We start from the raw sequence: 23,110 nt of genomic DNA, 5'->3' as shown, positions 1-23,110 counted from the left end.
AAGCGTGTCATTTCTGATTTTATTGCGCATTTAATTGAAGCTAGAGATAAGAATAGAAGCATTCTTGGCAGCTTCCCTAATGCCCATCAGCCTACTAAATGGTGTCGTCCTGAACCTGGTCGGTTGAAGATTAACACAGATGGTGCTTCTTCCCTATCTAGGCAGCATGCTAGCTGTGGAGGCCTTGCTAGAGATCACAATGGTGCTTTTCTGGGTGGTTTCTCTTTCAAATTAGGTTTCTGTAATCCTCTTGATGCAGAACTCTAGGGTATCCTCAAAGGTTTAGAGCTGGCCTGTGGTACTGGTGCTAGGAGAGTGGAGTTGGAATGTGACTCAGAGATTGCTCTTAGCACTATCCAAGAAGGGAGCAACAATCACAGAAACTCTCAGGTTGTTTCCCGTATTCACAAATGGCTTGCTGAAGATTGGGATGTTCGTTGGGTCCACACCTTTCGAGAAAATAACAGATGTGCTCACTGGTTTGCTTCTAGGCATTTTGAGGATGATAATAATCTTATTGTTTATCATTTTCCTCCTTCTCCTTTGTTAGAGCTCCTTCTTCAGGATGCTTCTGTAGATCTTTTAAGTTCTCGCGTCGTGTAATTTTTGTTTTGTTTGGGGCTTTTGCCCATCTTTATTACAAAAAATAAAATAAAACTGACCCAAATAAAAGTGGGTCAGTATTTAAACCCAGTTCAAAAAAATAGGTATTTATAAGTCAGGTTGTAACATCCTCGTCTCGAGCCGGTTCAATTAACATACATATGATACTTAAAAGAAACAACGGAATACTTAACTTACGAAAGTACGAGTTAACTTTTTTTTCTTTAATCCTATCTCACATGATATATCACACATACAACTTCTAGTTTTTTTTTCATTTTACGGAGACGAAAATCGGACAGAGTATCGTCTGTAAATCGAACAAACGAAGATTTGCAAATCTCACTCTCAAGGTGCCCTGATAAACAGTTTATACAACATAAACTTTCAGAGATATCAGATATCCATGTAGGACCATATACTCATCCATGGGCGCATGCATAACTTGGCTCCGTGCCACTATGTCTAACAACATACATATCTCAGCACGTGCACATATCTAGCCATGATAGTGTCCTTGTCCCGTAAGGCTCTCCGGATAACTGTTCCCTGAAATCATATCCCACAAACGGGGTTAGAGAGAATCTCTAGAAGCTCCAGGTTTATAGAGAACTCTCCATACCCTGGGCTCACTTCCTGCATGACAGTCAGATACATAATATACAAAACATCATATACATCCTATATTATATTGTACTGAACATATCTCATATAACATCTATGAAGTACGTAGTCATTTCCCAAGTATCTTAAATATCTCCAAATCCCAAACGGGGTTAGAGGCGAATCTCTAGTAAGCTCCAGGTTTATAGAGAACTCTTCATACCCTGGGCTCACTTCCTGCATGACAGTCAGATACATAATATACAAAACATCATATACATCATATATCATACTGTACTGAACATATCTCATATAACATGTCATATAATCAATTATCATAACTGAACAAAGCATATACACATATCTTATCAGAGACGTACGCAGTAATTCCCAAGGGGTGACCCCAAGTAGAAATCAATGCACGTAACAAATATCATATACAAAATCATCACAATAATTACATCACATCAGAACAAAACATATCTTATCAGAGACGTACGCAATCATTCCCAAAGGATGACCCAAGCAGGAATCAACGCACGTAACAAATATCATATACAAAATCATCACAATAATCACATCAGAACAAAACATATCTTATCAGAGACATACACAGTCATTCCCAAGGGATGACCCCAAGCGAAAATCAACGTACGTGTTCTCAAGGGAGGACCCCAAGCGGAACCAGAACATATCAGAAGTGTGCACCATCAGTCCCAAGGGATGACCTCAAGCAGACATCAGTGCACATAGGATCAATGGCCAGAGATCGTTACAGAAATCACATCAAAACATATCAAAGTAAACACATCAAAACTTATCAAAGTAAACACATTAAAACATATCAAATTAAACACATCAAAACATATCACATCACATCATCATATAGTTCTATATGAATGCATCTATATCATATATCTCATACATATCATACAATTTGACCACAGTCCGTACACTATGGCGGAACACAAAGTAGGAGCGAATCCCATAAATATAGAGCTTACCTCTCAAAGCTGTATAGATGGCCTACTCAACAACCGAGTTACCAAGCCTCCTCTGATGTAGGGTCCTCAACAAGACTCTTAGGCGCACCTAGAACAGGGAATCCATACAAATATCAATAAAATGGTTCCAAGCTAAGTAGTTAACGAGACACACCATTTATTGATTTTATCTTTTACTTATCAAATATTTCTTAACTATTTATACATACGGTATTGTTCATCTCTACAGTACTATTCATATATACGTCACTATTCACGTATACGGTACTATTCATATATGTCACTATTCAAAAATACGGTATCTCAAATTTTTCAAATACATTTTCACTGTTAAAATTTTCATCTGAACACTTTTCTCAACATGAGCCAAGCCTCAATCAAGTTCTAACATGCTCAATCAAACCAAACTTTTAAATGAAAAACTAAATCAAATCTTCCTCAAAATTTAAAGAAAATTAGGATTTCTCAACATAAACTTACTTAGAACGAAGGGAAAAGCTTACTTCAAGCTCCCATGGCTTCAAGCTCCTTCAAAATCCCCCCTTTCAAAGAAATTCGAATTTTAGAGGAAGAAGATCTCTCTCTACAGTGAAACCCATCCCAAAATACGGGTACCAATGGATTCCTCTCGAAATTTCTCACAAGTTTGACTTTGGAACGAAGTGATTCGGAGGTCTCTAGCTTAAGTTATGAATTTTGAAAGATTTTCCATCAATTTCTCCTATTTTCTTTCCTTTCCTTCTGTGTCGATCCGTCTCTGCTCGTGGAAGACGCGGATTTATAATTGTGAACAGTGACTCACTTAGTCACTTAAGTCAGTTCATTATACCAGCGGATATAAACTCATCTATCTACACACCTTCATTCATTACCAAAGTTTATCAACTGGACTAGAATATTTTTCTAGTAATATTTCTAACTTTACTTTCACTTTTCGGGTAACTTTGTTTTTTCGTATTTTTATCCCTTAACTGTCATTTTAACTCATTTTTCATCAAATGTAACTTTATTTCTTTTTCTTTATATTTATAATTATCTTTCAATATTAAATCCATAATAAATGTGAGGGTCATTATACAAGTCAAGGTCAGATCAAAGATAAAACAAATGAACCAATTTTTTTTGCATAGCCTATACTTAAATACCAACGAATAGTAACTCATACGACTCAGAGTAGGACATATATACCAAGGTGATGCAGGTAATCAACTACCAACCAGTTCATTGATGATGCATGATAAGCCCATATGGGTCCATCCTTATGATGTAATTGCTGTTGTTAACTGCGCGCAGTTGATGTTAGGTTGAATTATTCTAGGAAAAATGACTCTAATAGGCCTTGACAACGAGTTGAACAATTTTACTTCGTTTGCCAAATATATTTGCCGTTAAATGTAAATAAATTATTGATTAAATTGGTTTTGGCAAACTGTTAATTAGATGCACAAATTAAAATGCCTAATTTGTTGTGAAACCAAACAAAGGGGTCAGTTTTTTCCGATTGCCTGAAATTCCCTACTGCTTGGACGGGTATTGTTGGTGAATTTGCAATAATTTTTTTATTTAAATTATAATTTTTATAAAATTTCAAAGTATGATTTAATCAATGTCTGATTTTATTATAAATAATCTAATAAATCTTTGGTTTCTGAAACAGAATACATCATGTCTAATAATGACTCGGTGGCTTAAATGATAGATAAAATAAAATATTTATTACAAAAGTAAATAATTATAAAAGGGTTCCCAATAGTATTTTTTGGTACGTAATTCAACATTTGTTGCTACAATTACATTAGATTCCCAAATTCATGCTTTTATATAATGTACATAACTATACACTTTTTTTTATACAAAGATAACTATACACTGAAGTAGATAGATTGTGCCAAAATTTTGATTATGATAATGATTCAAACCAATGTTATTAAAACTGGCCCGGTCAATAACTCGATCGAGGTACTGGGTCACTGGTTCAACCAGTAGGTTACTGATTGATCCGCATGACTCGGTGATTATATATAAATCTATAATTTATATTAAAAAAGGGTAGCCGTAGATAATCTTATATATAAATATTAAGTATGACGTGGCGGAGAGAAAAAATACAATTTTAGAATATGATCAGTCATGCTTAGTGAAAAAGAATAGCCGTCGACAATCTTATCTAGAGTGGCTGCAGAAATATTTATATATATATATATATATATATAGAAAACTAAGTGTGACTTATCATTTTTACAGTCGCCGTAGATAACACTCTCCATAGCTGACACGGAAAAGTGAGCCCACGACGTTTTAAGAAAAAAAAACAACGATCTGACGCCGTATCCTATGATCCACTGGCTAGCTTTGAAGGAGACGGCTTGCATAGTCTAAATTAAAATTTCGTTTCCTTTAGTGAGCCAAAATAAAGATGGAGACCTTGAGAAATACTAGGGTCCTCTGTCTAATCCTCGTAATGGCAATTGTTGGTCTTAAAGGTGACGAGCTGAAAAATGGCAATGGTCACACTCAAGGCAATGCCACTTCCGTAACTCTCTCTGGTCATGGTATACATGAAGTAAAAGAAAAACATAACAGTTCCTACAATAAAGTCGTCAAAAGTAGTTGGTACTATAGACGAAGTGGGGAAGGTAGTGGCGATGGGGGTGGTGGGGGAGGCGGCGGTGGAGGCGGAGGTGGGGGTGGCGGCAGTTTTGGATGGGGATGGGGTGGCGGAGGAGGTGGAGGTGAGGGTGGATGGGAATGGGGAGGTGGAGGAGGAGGGGGTGGTTGGTGGAAATGGGGGTGTGGAGGGCAGCCAAGGCAAGGTAAAAGGAAGGGAGGAGGGAGAGGCATATACTATAATAACTCAAAGAGGAAGGGTATGTTTGACAAGGAAGACTATAGTGTGGGGGAGTTTGCAAAATGCATGGCAAGAACTCGATGCCGTGGCATGAGGTTGGATTGCCCTCTGCATTGTGGTGGACCTTGTTTCTATGACTGTCAGCATATGTGTAAGGCTCATTGTCGCTCACCCTAAAATACTTAATCCAATTCTCCAGTTCATCCTTTTTATTTTTCCTTCTTTTTTCCGATGATTTCATCGTTCAAAATTACGATTTTGGATGAATCAGTACTCTGCCTTGGGTTTCTTTAGGTACGTAGGTCTTATCAGTAGATTTTTTTTTTTTTTTCTTGGAGACATTATCAGTAGGTCTTCTGATAAGGTACTAAACAGTTTTTTTTTTTTTTTTTTTTATAGGGTTTAATATATTATGTATAAAATTGTATGAGATTTTTATTTATTTTTTCTATCTCATATCTTCGTATAATCTCATATAAATCGATATATTTTTATGTATATGTAGGAGATAAAATTATTTTTTACAATATGAAAAATATCAATCTTTTTTATATTACTTGTGTTTCTTTTTTGTTTCAGTTTATTTCATCAATATTAGATTTATTTACTTTTTGTGTGTAAGGAAAAGTGACTTGACTTATATCAAGATCAAAACTAAAGATGTTAAAAGATAATGAACTCCTACAAATCGCTACATATATTCACGATTGTTTTGGTGATTAGTCGCGGCCATCCACTATGTAAAATTAATTAAGACAAAGCTACCACAGCTAAAGGGGTGAACATGCCTGGCAAAGAGGGCAGTCGAATGGGTTCCTCTTCATGAAAGAGTTTTGCAGAGGTTTTTAGCATGGCACGTGATGCCCTGTAGTACGCATGCGGAATCTCTCCCTTTCATCTTTATTTACCAAAGATAAACAAATATAAAAAATTAAAAATATAAATGACACAGAGTGAACTACTAATTAAAATGACCGTAATGTGGGCGATGAGGAATAAATCTTTGGTGCTACTTAGCACCAAAGATTCAATACATCTCACCAATAGAAATATTACATGTTAGTCAAAGTTTTTTTTTTCTTTGTCAAAATTTTTTTCTCTCCTCTAATGTGTAATGCTTCTATTAGTGGGATGCACTGAGTCTAAGTGCTACAGTAGCACCAAAAATTTATTCCGCGACGAGGTAGCTGTGCATGGAATAAGCGATCCTCTAAGGTAAGGTCCATATGTTCACTATGGGGAGGCAATGGTGTAACCCATTAATGGGTCTTTACATCCCAACCCATAAACATTGGGCTATGAAGGACGCTTCACAACAATAAATACAATTATCCACGTACAAACAAGTTAGATGTTTCGCAATAAAATTAAGGGAGTGAAATAATGAAAATATAATATAAATGGGATGATAGTTCCACATAAAATCTCACATACCTCAAATAATTTAATTTAATTGATTTTCAAAATATTTTAACCACTTAACTACTTACAATTAATTGTTTACTAAAATTACTAATTTTTTACCAATTTTTCTAAATTATTCAATGATCGTGTGTGTGTCTATATATATATATATATATATATATATATATATATATATATATATATGGGAGGTTATACCTACTATTTTTTTTTACTACTTCTTACTATCAAATCTTAACCGTTGATTTCCGACAATCTAACGGTTATAATTAATTGCAAATTAATTATAAATTAATAAATGTGATCCAATAAATTATAACCGTTAGATTGACGGAAATCAAAGATTAAGATTTTGTAACAAGAAGTAGTAAGAAAAAAAGTTAGTAAGTATAACATTTCCCTATATATATATGTGTGTGTGTGTGTGGAAAAGATTAAATTTACAAACTTTTTATTTACAAATTACACTAAGTATGAATGGTCATACTTCAATCAAGAGTATATGTCATACTTCAATCAAGAGTATATGACCGGTCATACTTGTAATTTGTAAAAGAAGTTTGTAAACGGATCCTTCGCCTATATATATATAGGGAAATGTTATATTTACAAACTTTTTATTTACAAACTACATTATGTCTGACTTGTCATACTTCAATCAAGAGTGTATGACCGGTCAGACTTAGTATGATTTATAAAATATATTTGTAAACGGATCCTTCCTCATATGTGTGTGTGTGTGTTTATATATATACATATATATATATATATATATATATGGAAATAATTATTTTATGTTACATAAAATAATTATCTTTTTTGTTTTTGGAGTTACCCAACCCTAATTATCTCTTTGAGACGAGTTGGCTCCCTCCGGTATCCCCACGAGCTTCGACTCTTTGAGCCGGCTATGGGACTAATCCGAAGTGCGGGGGAACAGTGATGGCTAAAGGTTCAGCCTCCTCCCCAAGAATGCATTCAGCGGGAATATAAAATAATTATCTTACGCAACATAATTATTTTATGTAATAGAGATAAGAATAAGATAGTGAACTTCATCACCCTATATATATATATATGTGTGTGTGTGTGTGTGTCATTTCTTAATTAACTATGTTAATATATAATTAATCTATTACCCATATTAGCAATTAACTCCAAGTAATTAAATCAGTGGCGGAGCCACATGTACTGTGGGTGTGGCCTCGGTTCCTGCTAAATTTTAACAAATTATACTTATTATATATAATTATATAATTAATTATAATTTGTCCCGAATTAAAAATATAATTTGGTCCGGGTTACAATTAGTAATTTGGCCTATGTAAAATTTAAAATATTTTTGGTGAAAGATTTGGGTAAGTTGTATTAGGTTATGTATCTAATTTTCACTTGTATAAAATAAATAAATTATTTTTAGTAAAATTAAAAAATATTTAATAAAATTATAACTCTTCTTAGTGCTTTATTTAATATAATTTAAATATATTACGATATGAACTAACTAAAATTAAGAAAAATAAATACACATATAATTTTTTGGTCTGGGCTCAAATTTGAGCCTGGCTCCGCCACTGAATTAAATTAGTCAAAGGATCCCGCCTCTCTCTCTCTCTCTCTCTCTCTCTATATATATATATATATATATATATGGGCTTATCATTTCTCAAGCTGCCGGAGATAAAGTTATCTCCGGCGGCTAAATCATAATCGTACAAAGATTGATCAGTGGTGATAAAGAAGAGAGAGAAAAGGAGAATCATAACCATTCAAAGGTGAATCAATACATATAAAGAAATAAATAATCAAAGCGACGTAGTTATGGAGTAGCCGGAGATAAATTTATCTCAAGCAGCTTGAGAAATGTTTTTCCCTATATATATATATATATATATATATATATATATATATATGAAAAAATATTTCTACAGCCACTTTAGATAAAGTTATCTACAGCTACCATTTATAACTATGTTCTCACGGGAGAACATAGTTATAACATTAAAATTGCTTTTTTCTCTCTTTCCACGTCAACAAACAAGTTCTAAAAAGTAATTGAGGAGAGAGGAAAAAAAGCAATTTTAATATTATAACTATGTTCTCCCGAAAAAATATAGTTATAAATAATAGTTGAAGATAACTTTATCTAGAGTGACCGTAGAAATATTTAACCCGTATATATTGCATAAACCAACCCGCGATTTATAATGTAAACAAAGTCGACAAGACATGTACATGTGAATGCACAAAGTAATAGGATCTTCCATCAAGTCAAGTACCACAAAATTCTAATAAAAGAAAATAAAACTCAAATTGTGAAGAAGTTAGAGTACCTGCAATTAAAACGACATCTGGAAATTAAATTAATGAGGATTAAAATCTTGGGAATTATTATTCTTATGTATCTTATGTGATAGACTCAACATATGTGGGCTCCATTGATTTTCTTAAAAAAAAGAAAAAAGAAAAAAGATAAGCACGGATATCAAAGGGTGAGTAGGAAAAATTTTCTGTCTCATGCTGCATGAGAGTAAGTTAACCCTAAAATCTTATGTGGTAAAGTCGCACAGAAAGAAATCGCTTCTGACTTTTTTGAGGTCCTCTATTTGTTGATCGACTGGATATTTTAGCTCCTAAGCGTAGACAATATTCAATGTCAGTGACTTTTTTTTAAGTAAAAGTTTAAGTGGAATTAGACATGGATATTCATCAGAGTAAGAGAAAATTTATCAATATCTTTAAATTTTTTTGAAAGAGATTATGTATCAATAACTAACAAAATTTTTACGTTAACGGGATTTGAACTCCCACTTTTATTAATTAGCATGTCAGTAACTTTTAACAGGTATTTGGTAGAAGAATATTTTTTTATCTGAGAATCATGATTTCAAGAAATATGGTGGAAAAATTAGTTTTCTAAAAATGTTACCAAAAAAGTTGTTTGGTAGAATAAAATATTCTCCAAAATGTTGGGTTAATTTTCTTGATTGTATGTTTGGTTGGATTAAATTTTCTCTTGCTATGAGAATCCTAAAATACTATTCACTGGGTGGTATTCTTTGATAATATTTTCAGAAAATTTTACACACAAAATAAAACTCGAGAAATATTTTAAAAATCTCATGTCAAACGTGAATAAACAAAATTATTACCCTTAATTTCACAGAAATCCTAAAAAAATTCTTCTACCAAACACACGCAAGGACACATTCACGCACGTTCATGTGCGCAAGCTCGTTTCACTTTATACTGAAATTTAGTTTTTTTATTGAAAGAAAGAATTAAACTATTACATCATGCTTCCCAACTCTTTAAAAAATTCAAGCTCTCATCAACACAGTCACTCCGCATATTATAACCTTACCATTTATTAAAAGGCGAGAAGGTAGGGAAACAACAGATATGACTGTGAAATTTTGTATTGGCCTACAGATATTTATTTATTAATATTTTATGTCATCATGTTATTTTCTATTATTTCTTTCTTGAGAATGAGATTTTGACAAGATTTGATACTTTTTTTGTCCAATCAAATAACAACAATAATTGTTGACAACGTGCAATGATTTCGCCTAGTGCTGATGATTTAACTAATCCCGTATTCTGATCCGAAACTCTCTCTTAACTGCGGCAAAGTGGCCACCCGCCCCGCTTCAGCCCGTTATTAATCCGCCAAAAAAATGAGTGAGTTTGCCTCGCTCAATTTTTGAAAGTGGACTCAAAAACTCAGCCCGCCTCGTCCTGTTTGGCGAGTTGGCCCGCCAGCCCAAGCCTATTTTACACTGACCCCCTCAGCCCGCCTATGCCCGCCATCAACCCACCAAAAAACGAGCCCATCCCGCTTTTGAGATGGGTTGAAAAACTCAGCCCACCCCGGCCCGTTTAGCGGGTTGGGCGGGTTGGCCCGCCGAGCCCGTTTTGCCAGCTCTAGTCCTAACCATGTTACCTTCTCAAACAGTGACCAAAATATCATTTTTTATCAAGTTTTTTACTTAAATGTCACGTGGACAGTGTTATTTGGACATGTTTGTTAGGTAATGTAACGAAATCAGTTTGCTGATGTGTCACATTTCTAGTGTATAACAAGTACAAAGTTAAGAAAAAAAAAAAAAAAAACCAAGTTCGCTACCTTGGTTGGAATATGAATTTCAATCAAGTTCGCTACCTTGTGTAACAAATTTGATGTCCACTAAAAACGTGACACGACAGCAAACTGAGTTCGCTACAGTTCTTAGCGAACTTGCTCGCATGGATGTTGGAAAATAACACTGTTGACGTGACATTTAAGTAAAAAACTTGGTGAGCAGTGACATTTTGATCACTATTCTATCATTCTATCGGTAAAGGTAAAGGTCACAACAAACCCTGCCAAAACCAAGTTTAAGACTAACATCTTTCCCAAACAAATAGCCAATTTTGAAACGCAAAATAATAAAAATGATGATGATGAAGGCTACGGACTACGGTCGCCGAATTTCCTAGTTTCCTAGCTACGTTAAGACAAAACCACATGCCATGCATTGAATCCCCATCATCATATTCATCTGTGAAACCATCTTCTCCATCACCCTTTTTCTCTTGAGTCTCATTGTTGAGTGTCCCACATTCAACAACCCATTGTCATGGCCCCTGACCAAATTAAAGGACCGATCGAGTTAGCAGTTCCCCTGCTTGAAGCTTCCACTGGTGAAAGTTATTACAAACGACAAAATCATCATTAGTTTTCACCCATTGAACCCCTTTGACCTTACGTGTAGCAAAAACAATCTCAATCCAGACAGCTCTTAAAACGTTTCATATTTACATTGTGAAAGTGATACACAAATTTATCAAGAACACAACCCCCAGAGGACACACACACACACACAAAAACAGAATAGTCAAATAGGAACTAAATTAACAACATAAAACAAGCCAGATAAATAAACAAAGTTCGGAACGAGGCTAGGTGTTTCCCTAACAAGTTCTTAGGCTTGTAATTTCTACCATAGAAGTCTGGATCTTTTGTTGGAGGCAACTTTGAGATTGCTTATCTGTGGTACTATGAAAGTATCATCCCGCAACCTTGATCTGCTGCCTTTGATGTTATTGGTGGTTTCCTTTGTCTCTCTATACCCGATATTCTGCTGATCCATTTGTGCAGAATATACATAAGATGGTGCTTGAGGAACCCAGATCCCACCCATATTTCTCTCATTACCAGCACCACCAGGAAGTGGCAACATATCATCATCATAACCATTCTGCAATTCATCAAAGTATTAATCGAAATCTCAGCTCCCAAAAAGTTTAATCAAATGAAACTAGGACGAGGTTCATTATTATTACAAAAAAAACAAACCTTGGAGAAATCAAACGGAACAGAAGGTGATGATGAATCGAGGAAATCTTCGAACTGCCAACCCGGTATAGTATTAATCAAGTACTCGGATATGCTGCTTGTGAAACCAGCTTCTTCATTTGTAGAAGACGATGATGCTTTTGAATTGTCCATAGAATTATGTGGCGATGATGAATGAAGCGTTGTAGAATCAGAGAGCTTAATCCCACTGAGAAGAAACCTATTATGTTTCTTTGTGTGCTCGTTGGAAGAATGAATCGGAAAGTCACACTCTTTGCACAGAATCGCTCTATCTTGCTGACAAAAGACAAAAGCTCTTTTCTCCTACAAATACAATACAACAAAGAAAACTCAACATCGATCATTTTTAACAGTTAAATTAAATTATTATTATTTTTGTGTTACTGTTGTGGAAAAAATAAGAGAATTAATTAATTACGTGGCAAACATCGCAGACTGGGTTGTGCTTTGCAGAAGGATGGCTGAGAGAGAAACGTTCATGTTTGGAGGCGAGCTTGTTAGCATAGTGGACACGGTGGTCGCAGCCGTCGCATAGAGCAGCTTCGTCGGCGGTGCAGAAAAACGAAGCCTCGTGTTTGTTACACACGTCGCACTGGATCTTCATTAGCTCTTGCCTCAGATCAGTGAATCACACACACACACACACTGTGAATTCAATGAGATGGTCGCACATACTTCAAATAAATACACACAAGTCATATCACTAAAGTATATGCAACGCGAGCTAGGACGTCATGTTTCACGTTCCATAAAATAATGAAGGATTAATTAAGAGAATATATATCTATATATATAGTGTAATGTTGAACGAAACAAAGCAATTTTTATTGTTTTATAATTTATTATCTAGGTATTTGTATATGATAAGAAATTAGATGTTTTATTTTTACGGTAATAATGAATTTTTTATATTTTAAACTTTATTAAGTTTTAAACATTTTGTTATGTTAACTTTTGTTGAAATTTGTTTCTTTATAGAGTGTATATGAAATTTTTTATTTTGATATCTAATGTTCTTTTCATCAAGATATTTATTATTATTTAAATATTAATTCAAAAATCTAAATTTATTAGTAATATTTTGCAGTTAAAAATATATTTAAACACTTTACATTTTTATTTTAAAATTATAACTAACTCCAAACGGATTTTATTAATTTAATTTTTATCTTAATAAAAACAAAAAACATGAATAAAAAGTTATATTAATTATGTCAATGATAATTTACAATACACAAATAACTGGTAGCTATCCATACTTTTTTTAAACAATGGCTGCCTAATTCTTCTTAGTCGTGAAGGCAGCAACGGTCCGAGTATTGAGTATTGAGGTCGTCCTTCCCTAAATTTGTTAGATTGATTATGTTGATCCAACGGTTATATTTATTTCCATATTTGTATATGATTCTTCATATTTAATGTTTTCACTTTAAATATGGAAAATCATAACCAAACAAAGGTGGAAATAAATATAAAATATTAAATTTGAAAAATCATGATCATACAAAGACGGAAATAAATATAATCGTTGGATCAACATAATTGATCTAACAGTGAGATTAATTGGTAGTAACTTGATAATAACACATCTTGGTTGTTACAATATTTTTCTCCTTTTATTATTATATATATAAAATAATATTTGTCTAATAATAATAAATTATTAGCACTAATAATTAGTCCCTCTCAAAAAAATATTTATAATAATTAGTTCATTTTATTATTCTTAATAATATTTATAATTTTAATATTTTATTTTTACCCCATAAAAAAAAAAACCTGAATCCACCGCTACGTGTAGCTATATTTCCTGCCCCCTCATGAAATTGACACCCACTAGTTTTTTTTTTTTTTGATAACAATTGACACCCACTAGTTTAATTACTGTTGGTGGGACACAACTCTTTTAAAGTAATAATTTATTTTATAATACCTTTATTAGAGTATATTTTTATTTATTTTAAAATAATTGTTTGATCTTCGTGAGAGGATAAATTATCTTTTTTTTTTTTTTTGCAAAATTATAAAGAATTAATATAAATAAGAACAAATAGAATATCACTATTAACAATTAGGGGAATAAATGCATCGGCCGAGCTAGACTTTTGCTTAAGTAGATCAAACTTATATAAAATATTTTAGGATTTGGCTGGCCTATTACCTTTTAGTAGGCTCAAATTATAAACTTAGTCTTCCTTATATTCGAAAACAAAAGGTTTGGCTTTGGTATGCAAATAGGGATGTAAATGGACTAGGCCGGCCTACAGAAGCCTACGGCTTAGCCTACATTAGGCCAGACTTGACCAACTACAAATAGTGAAATAGAACAGGTCTAGGCTTTTAAAAAAACCTATTTAGAAAATAGGTCATAGCTTTTTTTTGTACATGTCGAGCCTATAAGCTATAGGTCGGCCTATATCATATTATTTATGTTAAATAAAGTAAATAAAATTATTATTTTAATGATTTTAAATAATAAAATACTATTATTTTAGTTATTTTTTAATTATTGAATGTTTAATTGGCTTAAACAAGCTAAGAGGCCTAGGCTAAGGATTTTTTTTTTAAGTACAGGTCAGGCCAGACCTATAATCTAGGCCTACACAAGCTAAAAGACCAGGCCAGTCCTAAGTGTTTTTATACAGGCTTGGCTTATTGAAGTCAAAGTCTAGCCTAACTTTGCCTATTTATATCCCTATCTGCAAACCTGTTTAAATCTATCAGGCATCGATAATTAAAAAAATATTAATGTATTATTAAAATAATAAATTTATTCATTTCATTTAAAATAACAATTTCATTCATTTTATTTAAAATAACAGTTTCATTTAAAATAAATAATATGAAAATGTCAGCCGGTAGGCTTATAGATTGAGTTTTGTAAAAGAAAGTCTATCATCTATTTTTTAAAAAAGACTTTTTTAAAAGTTTAGCCTATATTAAGTTACTAAATAAAATAGGCAAACATATTAATAGAGAAAATTTTCTTTTTCTACACACAACAAATATATGGGTCACTTTGAAATTTTTTTCTTTTTTCTCTTTTTAATGGGACCCACATATTTATTGTGTGTAGGAAAAAATATTTTTCTCATGTAACATAAGAAGTAAACAAATACTAATTCATTAATCAAGTGATACATGTTACTTAATTAAACTATGGGTTGAATGTCTTTCATATAAAATAAAATTATCTCCTCTAAAAATATAAAAATATATGAGATCTATATTTTTTTTCTCTTATTTTCATATAACTCTATATAGATTTCACATACTTTTATGTGTGCGTGAAGATTATTTTATTTCCTATAATATTAAAAACATCATTCCCTCAAATTATATACCAATGATTGGTGTATAACTAGTGTGAAAGAAAGATAATTTTTTTTATAGGCTGTTTGGTATGGGTTTTTTTGAATGAAATGATGGAGAAATGGGGTGGGGGAAATAAAATTATCATATTTGGTATTAGAAAAAGTAGAATAATTTGGGGATATTTTTTCCATGAATCCCTTTTTTTACTATACCTTGTTAAAAAACTTTCCTCTCCCATGTCTGGTTTTTTTTTCCTCAGCAAGAGGCAAAAGCATTTTAACACTTATCAGACTAAAATGCCCTTAACAATATTCAAAAATGATGAATATTTTGCTCATTTTATTTAGATTCCTATCAATATTTTACCATCAACCAAACATAATGTTAGTAAAATTAACTCAATTTTTTGGTAAAATTTTGGCCTACCAAACACTTTTTCGTAACTTACATGGGGAAAAATGTTTCTCATTATATTCTTGGAAATCTTTTTTTCTTGATAAAAAAAAATATCTCTTATATCAAACACTTCCTTAACGTAACACAATATAGATTGCCAAGTCCATCGGATTCCAAGTGCGTCTCATTATTTTATTTTTATTTTTATTTATTTATTTTTAACTGAACTCATGCAGTGTATCCAAATTCATGGAGCACTACGCATGCCAGCGGTTGCTGTTTTGTTTTAATTTTCTTTAATGGAATATATAACTTTTTTTTGCCGAATATTTTCATAAGTATAGATTTTTCTACGTATAACAGAGTTATACCTTGCAAAGGCATCTCACTACCTTATCTTATATAAGGAAATGAATTCCTTCATCTAAGAAATATAATTCATAATATATTATTATTTAAATTTGACATCATAATAAATATAAAAATCAATTATATAAACTTCTACCAAACAAAATTTTTCATTCATAATTTTACCTTACAAAATTTATCATGTTAATTTATTTCTTTATTATAAAAAAGTTAAAGACATAACATATAAATACATAAAATATACAAAAATACAAATCAATAATTAAATATATAATATGTGATATTTATCATATATGTATTGTCACATATATATTAGTATACATATATACGATATTTGTATTATCACATATATATTAGTATACATATATACGATATTTGTAAATTGTACAAGTTCAAATTTGCTGAAATATAAATTTAAATGCAAATACATAAATTGCAGCATATATAAATTGGATGTAGTGTTTGTCATTTTATTTTTCATTTTTTTGTAATAAGTGTTTGTCATTTTAAATGACAAAATTTCGTGTCATTTTTAACGAAACTACGTTGTTTTGGTGTATTTTGTCATTTTTTTTATAAAGGAAAAAATATTTCTGCAGTTACTGCAGATAAGTTATCTGCATTTATTCTCAAAATAACATCGTTTTGGTATTGAAATATTAAAAAGTTATAAATATAAAGACTATTAAAACCTAAAATAAATTAAAATTACAAAAACACCGGGATTTTCGCCCAAAACGATGTCGTATTGGGCTTATTGCAGATAACTTATCTGCAGTAACTTCAGAAAAAACAAACCCTTTTATAAAATTATAAATAAAAAGAAAGTTGAGGAGACGGAATGTAAAAATATATCAAAATAACGTGTTTTCATTAAAAATGATATAACTTTGTGTCATTTAAAATGACAAACATTTTTTTTTAAATTATATAATTATAGATTTCTAATTTTTGTAAATATAAATTTCAGTAACTAGAATATGGTATTTCATCGAAAGAAAAGGAAAAATAATAATAAAAATATACTTCCATATCGTTTATATTTTAAAACAAAGACAGGAAGAATTCTTCAAATAATAATAAAAATAATACTAGAAGATTCTTCAAATAACACATCACAATTATAATCATTTTAAATTTTTATATAATTTAATTTTTCACAAGTGAGCTCTTTCCCTTCTCAATTATGATAAGTTATAATAAGGTTAGGTTAGTTGCAGATATGAAGTCATTTCCATTAATCTCCCATGCAATGAATATGACTTATTTTATTAAAATTAATTATGTATGTTATTAAGGTATAAAGTAAAATTTGAATGAAGAATTTTATTAAATTTATAATTTTATCCGATTAATGTGTGTCGGACAGAATATCGAATCATTTATATTAAAAAGTTGAGTGAGTGCTTTTGGTTTTTATTTTGATTTTTAAGTTTTTGTTAATGATTCTAAAACTGTTAGATTATTTTTAGTAAGGTGACAATTTTATAGTTATTTCCAAAAAGAAATTATTAACCTGGAAAAAAAAATGGAGCCTAAACAGTTTGACTTGTTCAGATCAAAGTTGTAGTTTCCAGATTCAGATGGGTTATCTCGTCAATTCTCATATTCTTCCATAAAAAGAAGCCATGCCTTATACACATCAAATGTATACGGTCCCCTACAATTGTAACCATCATGTACAAGGGTATGGATTATACACATGCATGTTTCTCGACAAGAAAATCAATTCGGCTTATCTGTTTACTCTAATGTAACCATCATGTACAATAACGATAATGTTAATGTAACATCTGGAATATATATAATAGGGATCTTTTAACTCACGTATAAAATTAAAAAAATTTACTCTATTTCAGCTACTGATTTCTTTTCATATAATGATTATAGTTTATTTAGAATTAATTAATTAATTGGTATAACTTAAAAAATTATAAAGGTTAGATGGACAAAAATCAATGGCTGAGATGAGGAGTAAAATTTCTTAGTCTTACACCGGAGTCAAAAAAATCTCATCTCATATATGTAAAAACTTACAAGATCAAACCAAAAAGAGAGACCTTGAGAATTTTGTTGGAATCTCTACTATTATAACTTATCATAATTGAGAAGGGAAAGAGCTCAATTGTGAAACATTAAATTATATAAAAATTTGAAATGATTATAATTGTGATGTGTTATTTGAAGAATCTTCTGAATTTAAAGTAAAAATCTTAATGGCATCTTATAAACTTATCAGTTATCACCCTCCTCATGTGTCTTTCAATTTTTTTTAACTTTAAATTAAAAAATTGATAACTTTGTTTGATACAGAGAGTTTTTAAAACTGAACAAAATTTATATATTCAAAATAACTTTATAATTCTTTTATTAAATTTGCCAAAACCCACATATTCCGTACAGGACGAATGAATCCAAAAGATCTCGTCAGTTGTGTTGATCATGTGAGGAGCAGGAAGTGGGAGAAAAGCTAAAATAAATATATGCACGAATAATTTTAAAATTTTTGAATTTTTTATGTGAATATTTAAGAATAAGTTTTGAATCTCAAAAGAAGATATAATTTAATTTAATACATTAATTCTGAGTGCAGTACTTCGAGCAATGTGGTCCATGTTAGATAAGACCAATGCATACAAAAAACATGGTTATCGAGGTTAAAGTTTGTAAAGTTTTATTAAGATATAAGCTTATCAGAAGTACAAATACATTAACAAATCAATTAAACATTACAGTTTTATTTTTATGTATCATCGTAAAAAATTCAGAGTCTCATATTTTAAATTTTAAAAAATTGTATTACAGTGATTTTTTTTTATTGCTCTTAATTTGAGATTTCAGTTATGTTACTCCCCAATCCAAAAATGTTGAAAGTTGAAGTTGAAATACATTTGTTCTTATTTCTTTATAAAAGTTTACAAAAATGTATACTTATTCTCTAATTTCTTTTTCCAGTTTTTGTATTCATTTGTAATGAACTTTCATTCTAAATTGTTCTTTTAAAATATTAAATTAATTTCGTGAAAGTTAACTTTATTAGTGTTATCATATTAGCTAGAAAATTTTCATAGCACTACGTAAAAACTAGATAAATAAAAGGTAAAAGTATTTGTCATTTTAATAGAGAAAAAATCACCCATTTTTTCTCATAATTTTTTATTTTTTGTGTCTATTTCTCTCTTAAAATGATATAACTTATGTCATTTAAAATGACAAACATCAAACTCTTATTTTATTGGTAGGGACGTAGGGTTAATAAAAATAATCTCTCAAAAAAATATTATGCTAATTTAACAAGTTAAAAGGTCAATTTTAAAAAGTTAAAGGTGACTTTTAAAAAATTAAAATGTAAAAATATGTTTTTTAACTATTCAGTTTCTGTTTTCTAGGTCTGTGTACCATGCAGTACTACTTAGGGATGGATAGCGTCAGAAAGAGGCTAGTTGTAGACTGAAATTTGGTCGATTATTATAAAATTTTACTAAGAATAGAGAGTTACTTTCATTCAACGCTCCCTAATATATAATATATATTCCAAAGATAGTTAAACATTAAGGGGGTGTTTGGTACGCCGGATTTTGAGGGATTCTTAGGAAATTGAATTTTTTTAAATTTTAAATTTTCAAATATTATCATAAGCTGAATGCAAAAATCATATTTTTTGAAAATCGAGATTCCTGGACAAACAAAATTTTCTCATGTACCAAACAGCCCCTAAGGGGTGTTTAGTACGTGTCATTTTATGGGATTGTCAGAAAATTAAATTTTTTAAAATTTTTAATTTGTGAATATTATCGTAAACTGAATATAACAATTATATTTTTGAAAATCAAGATTTTCGGATAAAAAAAAATTTATTCTTTACCAAACGCTCCCTAATGATACTAGGGGTAGGTATGGGTTGAGTTAAGTAGGTTGGGTACTTTTGTTAACCAGCCTGATTCTGACAGCAGTTAAATATTTTTTGGGGAGTGCAACCAAGCACTTTTACAGCACTCTCTATATAACGACGAAAGTTATATTTATAATTTTTTTTTATAACCTCTTACAATCATATTTTAATACCGTTGATTTCTGTCAATCAACGGTTATGATTTTCACAAATTAAACTCATTAATTAATTATTAATTCACAATAAATGATAACCGTTGATTGACAAAAATCAACGGTATTAAGATATGGTTGTAAGAGGTTGTAAAAAAAAGTTGTAAGTATAACCTTCCTCTTATATAATATTTTTTTTTTAAACTTTGACTTACAAATCTGAATACAAAAACAGTCAGTTGTGTGTATCTGTTTTTTAAAATAAAAAAGTACTTTTTATTTTTATTTTAAATTAAAATTTCATAATAGTTAGATAACTTTTAAAAAGATAAAAATCTAAGATTTTTTTTTAATTTAAAATAGTGAATTCTGAAAAAAAAAAAACCCTCTATAAAAATTATATTATAAATAAAAACAATCCCAGTTAAAATTATTAAACGAAAATGTTGGGCGTTTGGTAGCTTGAGAGTTTCCTAGCAACATTTACTTTCTTTTTTTTTTAGGGACAAAAAGGAGGTATGGGAGAGAAAAATAATCAGATGGGTTATTTATTTTTTCAATTGTCTTGAGAAATGTTAAAATTATTTTCCAAGAGAAGGTGCGGGAGAGGAGAAATGGGTGCAAATATCTTGGAAATAGGCAACAAAATTTGAGATACTCACTGCAGTGTAGGGGTGTGCAAAATATCAAAAGAATTAAATTAATCCATAACTAAATTGTTCTACATTTTAAAAACGGATTATTTTTAAAAACAGGTTTCATACAAAATTAAATTTTATTTTATAAACTGGTTATTTATCAAACCATAAAAATAATTGATTATTCATGATTATAACCAAACTCCTCTGCAATTAAAGATTAAATAATTATTATCTTTTATCATGTCCATTGCAAGGCACCATGAATACATAGAAAGCAGCTAATGCCAACAGAGAATCATAACCGTAACGTTCCAGAAACGTCCCCGATTTGGAATTGGAAGCCATTGTTTTTGGTTTGTTGCAGAGTGAGAGTGCAGATTCTCAAGTCTCAACACTACAAAATGATCAAATGGGCTTATTGGGCTTTTTATATGGCTTGGGCTTTCACTCACTAGCCCTGTTGTGCACAACGACCCTTTGAATAACGTAACTATAAACTTTACTAAACGGAATACTATTTGGTGAGAAGATGAGAAAGACGCAGGGGTTTATTTAAAATAAACTGGCAATTTTTTTTTAATAATTTTAAAATAATTCAACTGTTCTTCTATCAACCACTCTCAAAACAACGTAAAACAATTTCTATAAAAATCATTTCATTTAGAGAGTTCCAAAACAATGAAGATTCTTGCAAGAAATAGTTGTTCAGCTACTTATAACGGGAGAAACAAACGACTACTTATAAAAATAGCACAATTCAACAAAAACCGATTTTGAATTTGTTAAAAAATTAATTTTGAACTTGATAATCGGTTTATGGTTCATAACCGGTTTTCATTTAAAATCGGTTCTAAATTAAAACCCGTTTAAAATCGATTTTAAATCAAAACCGGTTACAAACCATAAATCGATTTTGGAACCGGTTTCAAACCGATTTAGAAAATTAAAAATCAGTTTAAAAATAAATAAAAAACCGATTCGATTTGAAAATCAAACCGTTTAAAATTGGTTCAGTTCGCTTTTTATTAAAATCGATTATGAACCGCTCCATGCACACTCCTACAGTATTGATTGAACACATGGAACATTTTTGTATACTATGTTGAATGAACAACAACCAACCATAACTTCGCACCACCCACGGAGGCCAACGGGTTAAAAAAAATGGATATTTAAGTAATTTTTTACTAAGAGCATCTTTGGTTTACAATATATGATAAAGTTTAATAATATAAAATTTAATAGTATAAAGTTTGATGGTACAAAATTTGATTAAATTTTAATACTATCCAGCGATTAATATAATATTGTATAAGATAATGTATTATATAGAATAATATTATACAGTATTTTATAATGCACTGTATAATACTAAATAGGATATAAATAAATATTATTAACAAAAATACCCTTTAATAAAGATATTATAATTTTTTTCGAATATGTCATTTGATATTAATTTTTATAAAAATTTATTGATTAGCATGTCCAAAAAATATATTGATTTTTATAATAAAAAAATCTCCAATATTTTAAAAATTAATATATTAAAAATAAATTTTTATTTTAATATTATATATTGAAATAATATATTAATTTTTTATAATTGTATTGGTCAGCAATGTTAATACATCAACCTTTTATCAAGCCTAATTTGACACCCTTTGTTGGTGTGATCATTGTATAGGACAAGGTTGTTATACAGTAGAATCTCTTAATACATTAAAATTATGAATAATTTAATTAAGTCTTGAAGGGTGAAATTAGGCCTAATAAAAGATTAATGTATTTGGGTAATTATTCAGTTCCCCTTTCTTCTCCCTCCCCTTCCTTCATTATTTTTTGTTCAAGCATTTCTTTCACCAGAGACACCACAAACCCACCTCCCTTTCCCTGAACCGTTCCATCTCTGTCGCCAGCACCGACACCGGCGAGGTGGTCACACGCAGATAGAAGTGAACCTGCCTTTGCTCGCCCTCAACGCACCATGGCTGCTTTTTCCGCTGCAGCCTCCACAAGAGCTTCCGATTGAAGATTGTGGATCTAGACTTTTGACATGCTTCGCTTCTTCGGTTCGTTCTTGTCTGTGTATATAATATAGAATAGAATGCAAACGAAAAATTAATCAATGGCTGCCATAGATGGCGATGATTGAAGCTTTTGCACCTAATTTCATGAAAACAATTTTAATTAAAAATTAAAAATATACAACCAATATGCACTTCAAAATTAAAGTAAAACTTCAATTTGAAATTTGAATTTGATTCCTACAATATTTTTCGTTTCGTCGTCCAATTTCTCCTTGTATGTATTGTGTCGTTTAATTAAAAAAAAAAAAAAAAAATTGTCAAAAATATTTATTTTTATCCTATCTATTATTATAAAATGCATTAACAAATAGTAGATAGTATTATCTTATACAATACATTATCTTATACAATATCATACCAAATATTGAATAGTATTAAAATTTAATCAGAACTAATACAATCAGGTCTTATAC

The 23,110-nt window shown here is 30.7% G+C and overlaps 2 protein-coding genes across 2 annotated transcripts; one reads left to right on the top strand and one right to left on the bottom strand.

Moving 5' to 3' along the window:
- The first annotated feature begins 4,671 nt into the window (after positions 1–4,671).
- LOC133295850 (uncharacterized) lies at positions 4,672–5,235 on the top strand. Its single transcript, XM_061494712.1, has one exon. The coding sequence runs from the start codon at positions 4,672–4,674 to the stop codon at positions 5,233–5,235; it is 564 nt and encodes a 187-aa protein (XP_061350696.1).
- Positions 5,236–11,462: 6,227 nt separating this feature from the next.
- Positions 11,463–12,446, bottom strand: LOC133295969 (B-box zinc finger protein 21-like). The gene is made up of 3 exons (XM_061494911.1): positions 12,261–12,446; positions 11,822–12,145; positions 11,463–11,723 (listed from the first exon to the last, which is right to left on the bottom strand). Exons 1-3 carry the CDS (start codon positions 12,444–12,446, stop codon positions 11,463–11,465), a joined length of 771 nt encoding a protein of 256 aa, XP_061350895.1.
- Between the last annotated feature and the right edge of the window lie 10,664 nt (positions 12,447–23,110).

This window comes from Gastrolobium bilobum, unplaced genomic scaffold (genome assembly GCF_033153095.1).
Source record: "Gastrolobium bilobum isolate Gb01-03AN ecotype WA unplaced genomic scaffold, APGP_CSIRO_Gbil_v1 utg2195, whole genome shotgun sequence".
Lineage (NCBI taxonomy): Eukaryota > Viridiplantae > Streptophyta > Magnoliopsida > Fabales > Fabaceae > Gastrolobium > Gastrolobium bilobum.
The sequence above is the reverse complement of the archived record's forward strand: the minus strand, read 5'-3'. Positions and strand labels throughout refer to the sequence as shown.

Bases quoted from the DNA above. Each gene is read 5' to 3' on its own strand.
- LOC133295850 (XM_061494712.1), top strand. From the start codon at position 4,672: ATGGCAATTGTTGGTCTTAAAGGTGACGAGCTGAAAAATGGCAATGGT.
- LOC133295969 (XM_061494911.1), bottom strand. From the start codon at position 12,446: ATGAAGATCCAGTGCGACGTGTGTAACAAACACGAGGCTTCGTTTTTC. The intron at 12,146-12,260 runs GTAATTAATTAA...TTGTATTTGTAG, and splicing joins CAGTCTGCGATGTTTGCCAC to GAGAAAAGAGCTTTTGTCTT. The intron at 11,724-11,821 runs GTTTGTTTTTTT...GATGAATTGCAG, and splicing joins TTCCGTTTGATTTCTCCAAG to AATGGTTATGATGATGATAT.